General features: G+C 39.6%; 1 protein-coding gene across 1 annotated transcript; it reads left to right on the top strand.

The window, feature by feature from the left end:
* Nucleotides 1-2,052: 2,052 nt before the first annotated feature.
* On the top strand, nt 2,053-2,543 carry LOC101270345 (60S ribosomal protein L23-like). Its single transcript, XM_004283611.3, has one exon. It carries the CDS (start codon nt 2,068-2,070, stop codon nt 2,488-2,490), a length of 423 nt encoding a protein of 140 aa, XP_004283659.1. The 5' UTR covers nt 2,053-2,067; the 3' UTR covers nt 2,491-2,543.
* Nucleotides 2,544-3,168: the final 625 nt, after the last annotated feature.

The raw sequence follows: 3,168 nt of genomic DNA, 5'->3' as shown, positions 1-3,168 counted from the left end.
AGTTTGTGGCTAAAAGCAACATAAGCAGATTCTCTCACAGTTCTGAAGATCAGAAGTCCAAAGTGGGTTTTATTAGGTTAAAATCAAGGGCTGCTTTCCTTCTGAAGGCTCTAGAGGAGAATTCGTTTCCTTGCTTTATTCATCTTCTAGAGACCACCTGCTTGCCTTGACTTGTGACATCATCAAATCTTTCTTCTCAGGCTTCCCTGGTGGCGCAGTGGTTGAGAGTCCGCCTGCCGATGCAGGGGACACAGGTTCGTGCCCCGGTCCGGGAAGATCCCACATGCCGCGGAGCGGCTAGGCCCGTGAGCCATGGCCGCTGAGCCTGCGCGTCCGGAGCCTGTGCTCCGCAACAGGAGAGGCCACAACAGTGAGAGGCCCAAGTACCGAAAAAAGAAAAAAAAAATCTTTCTTCTCTCTGTCTTCTGCTTCCATCATCTCTTTCTCTGCCTCTAACTCTCCTGCTTCCTCTTTCCCTTAAAAGGACCTTGTTATTATATTGGGCCCAATTTGGATATACTGATTTAGCTATTCTATACAACTCAACACTCTTTTAACTTGACAGAGTGATTCTAAAGTATAACTGAAAATTCAGATAAAACTAACTTTGAAATTTTATAAGAATAAAAGGAGAGGACTTTCATTCCCAGATATGGTGCCCATACGGCACCATAATAATTAAGGCAATGTAGTAGTAGAAGAAGAATAGATGTATCTTGGAAGATAATTTTTTAAAAAATATATATATATGTAACTAGTACTATAATATATAATAAGAAGTGACATTGAAGATCTGAAGGGAAAGAGCTGATTATTCAGCAGATTACACTGGGAGAACAGGTTAATTATTTGGAAAAAAATGTTGGGACTAAAGTTAGATCTGTACTTCCCACCACACATCAAAATAAATTCAGGATGGATAATAGCCTTAAACAACAACAAAAAAATTAAACCATTAGGATTGAAAGAAAAATATAAATGAATAGTTATCTTTTTCCTTTATTTCTTCCCCTTTTTAAATGGGGAAGAAATAAAGGAAAAAATCAATAGCTTTGACTACATAAACACATAGACATACAAACTTGCAAACATCAAAAAATGGCATAAACAGAAGTAAAAGAAACATAAAAATAATGGAAAAATATTTTTTTAATCATAAGACAAACATTTCAGACAGATAAAGAAAGAAAAAACAAAAATCCCATCAGAAAGATAGGCAAAGAAATTGTTATTACTTTGTTAACACTTGTTAAGTGGAGCACAGGGTGCCATCTGGTGAGTCACAATTTAACAAGAGACCAGGAGAGAAACTGAGTTACAAAAGTTTATTACTCCCGGTTCTTGGAGGAACCACCTTGAGGTGCCACATGGGGAAGTGAAGGTAGGATGCAGCCAGAGAGAGAGACACACACAATTTGGGGTACATACTTTTATTAGGGTCCATGGGTGGAGTGCTTTGTGGTTCCTGGGCTAAGACCAGATTGGTCAATTCAAACAAAAAGAGTGAGTTTTGATAAGCCCCATGGTGGTCTTATCTAAAGGGCACACAAAGGGAAGGCCCTGGGAGGAAGGGGAGACTGTTGATGACAAAGGCTGTTGGGAAAGTCATATCAGTGACTTACATTTGCTTGTGACTCTGCAGTCAGCTATCTAGGGCACATGCTTGCATGAGGGACTAGTGTCAATTTCAGGTCCCTGCAGGCTGCTTGGCCAAACAAAATGGATGGCAAGGCAGCAACACCAAGGAGTAGCTTAGCTAAATTCTCAGCAGAAATATTAACTGGCAAAATGAAGGTGCAAATGATCAACAAATGCATTTTGAAAGTAAACTATTCTGCTAATTAAAGAAATGCATATTAAAAATACCTATACAGTGCCATATTCCCCTACCAAATGAACAAAGGTTGTTTTTTTTTTTTCTTATGGTATTATTCATTGTTTCCAATGAGGAGGAAGAAATAAACACTCATATGCCAATCTAGTATAGATGTAAACTGGTACAAGGTTTCTGGAAGATATTTAAAGGTATTAAAAATTACAGCTTTTTGTCCCTTTCCAGCGTTCAAGATGTCGAACCGAGGATGTGGTGGGTCCTCTGGTGCCAAATTCCAGATTTCCTTGGGTCTTCCAGTTGGAGCCATGATCAACTGTGCTGACAACACAGGAGCCAAAAATCTGTATATCATCTCTGTGAAGGGGATCAAGGGACGACTGAATAGACTTCCTGCTGCTGGTGTGGGTGACACGGTGATGGCCACAGTCAAGAACGGCAAACCAGAGCTCAGAAAGAAGGTACATCCAGCAGTGGTAATTCGACAACGAAAGTCATACTGGAGAAAAGATGGTATGTTTCTTTATTTTGAAGATAACGCAGGGGTCATAGTAAACAATGAAGGTGAGATGAAAGGTTCTGCCATCACAGGACCAGTTGCAAAGGAATGTGCAGACTTGTGGCCCAGGATTGCATCCAATGCTGGCAGCATTGCATGACTCTTTAGTGTATTTGTAAAAGAAAAAAGTGCTAATAAAAATTATTTGCTACATGTCACTCTTCTTGACACCACCTAACCCTTACCCCTTCTGTAAAATAAAACTACCCAGTGCAGAAAAAAAAAAAAAAATACATTTTTAACTCTCTAACGTGAACAGAAATACTTTTAAAGAAGAGTGTTGGGCTTCCCTGGTGGAGCAGTGGTTGAGAGTTCGCCTGCCAATGCAGGGGACACGGGTTTGTGCCCCGGTCCAGGAAGATCCCACATGCCGCGGAGCTGCTGGGCCCGTGAGCCATGGCCGCTGAGCCAGCGCGTCCGGAGCCTGTGCTCCGCAATGGGAGAGGCCGCAACAGTGAGAGGCCCGCGTACCGCAAAAAAAAAAAAAAAAAAAAAAGAAGAGTGTTATTTATAACTGCAAAAACGAAATAATGGAACAACCAAAACTTCCATCAATAATGGATTGGCTAAATATTGTTATGTTCACAGGAGTAAATATATGTGGTAATTAAAAATCACATTTTACAAGTATATATTTAAAGACATGGAAAACTGCTCATTGAATATTAGGTGAAAAAGTATGTATATAACTTCCCAAATAATTTTTTAAAGTATATAAATACATTATATTTAAGATAAGGCTAAACAAGAAAATATTAAGAGTGTTTTTCTCTAGATA

Source organism: Orcinus orca, chromosome 7 (genome assembly GCF_937001465.1).
Source record: "Orcinus orca chromosome 7, mOrcOrc1.1, whole genome shotgun sequence".
In the NCBI taxonomy this organism is placed as follows: Eukaryota; Metazoa; Chordata; class Mammalia; order Artiodactyla; family Delphinidae; genus Orcinus; species Orcinus orca.
This window is presented reverse-complemented; position numbering and strand designations above follow the sequence as displayed.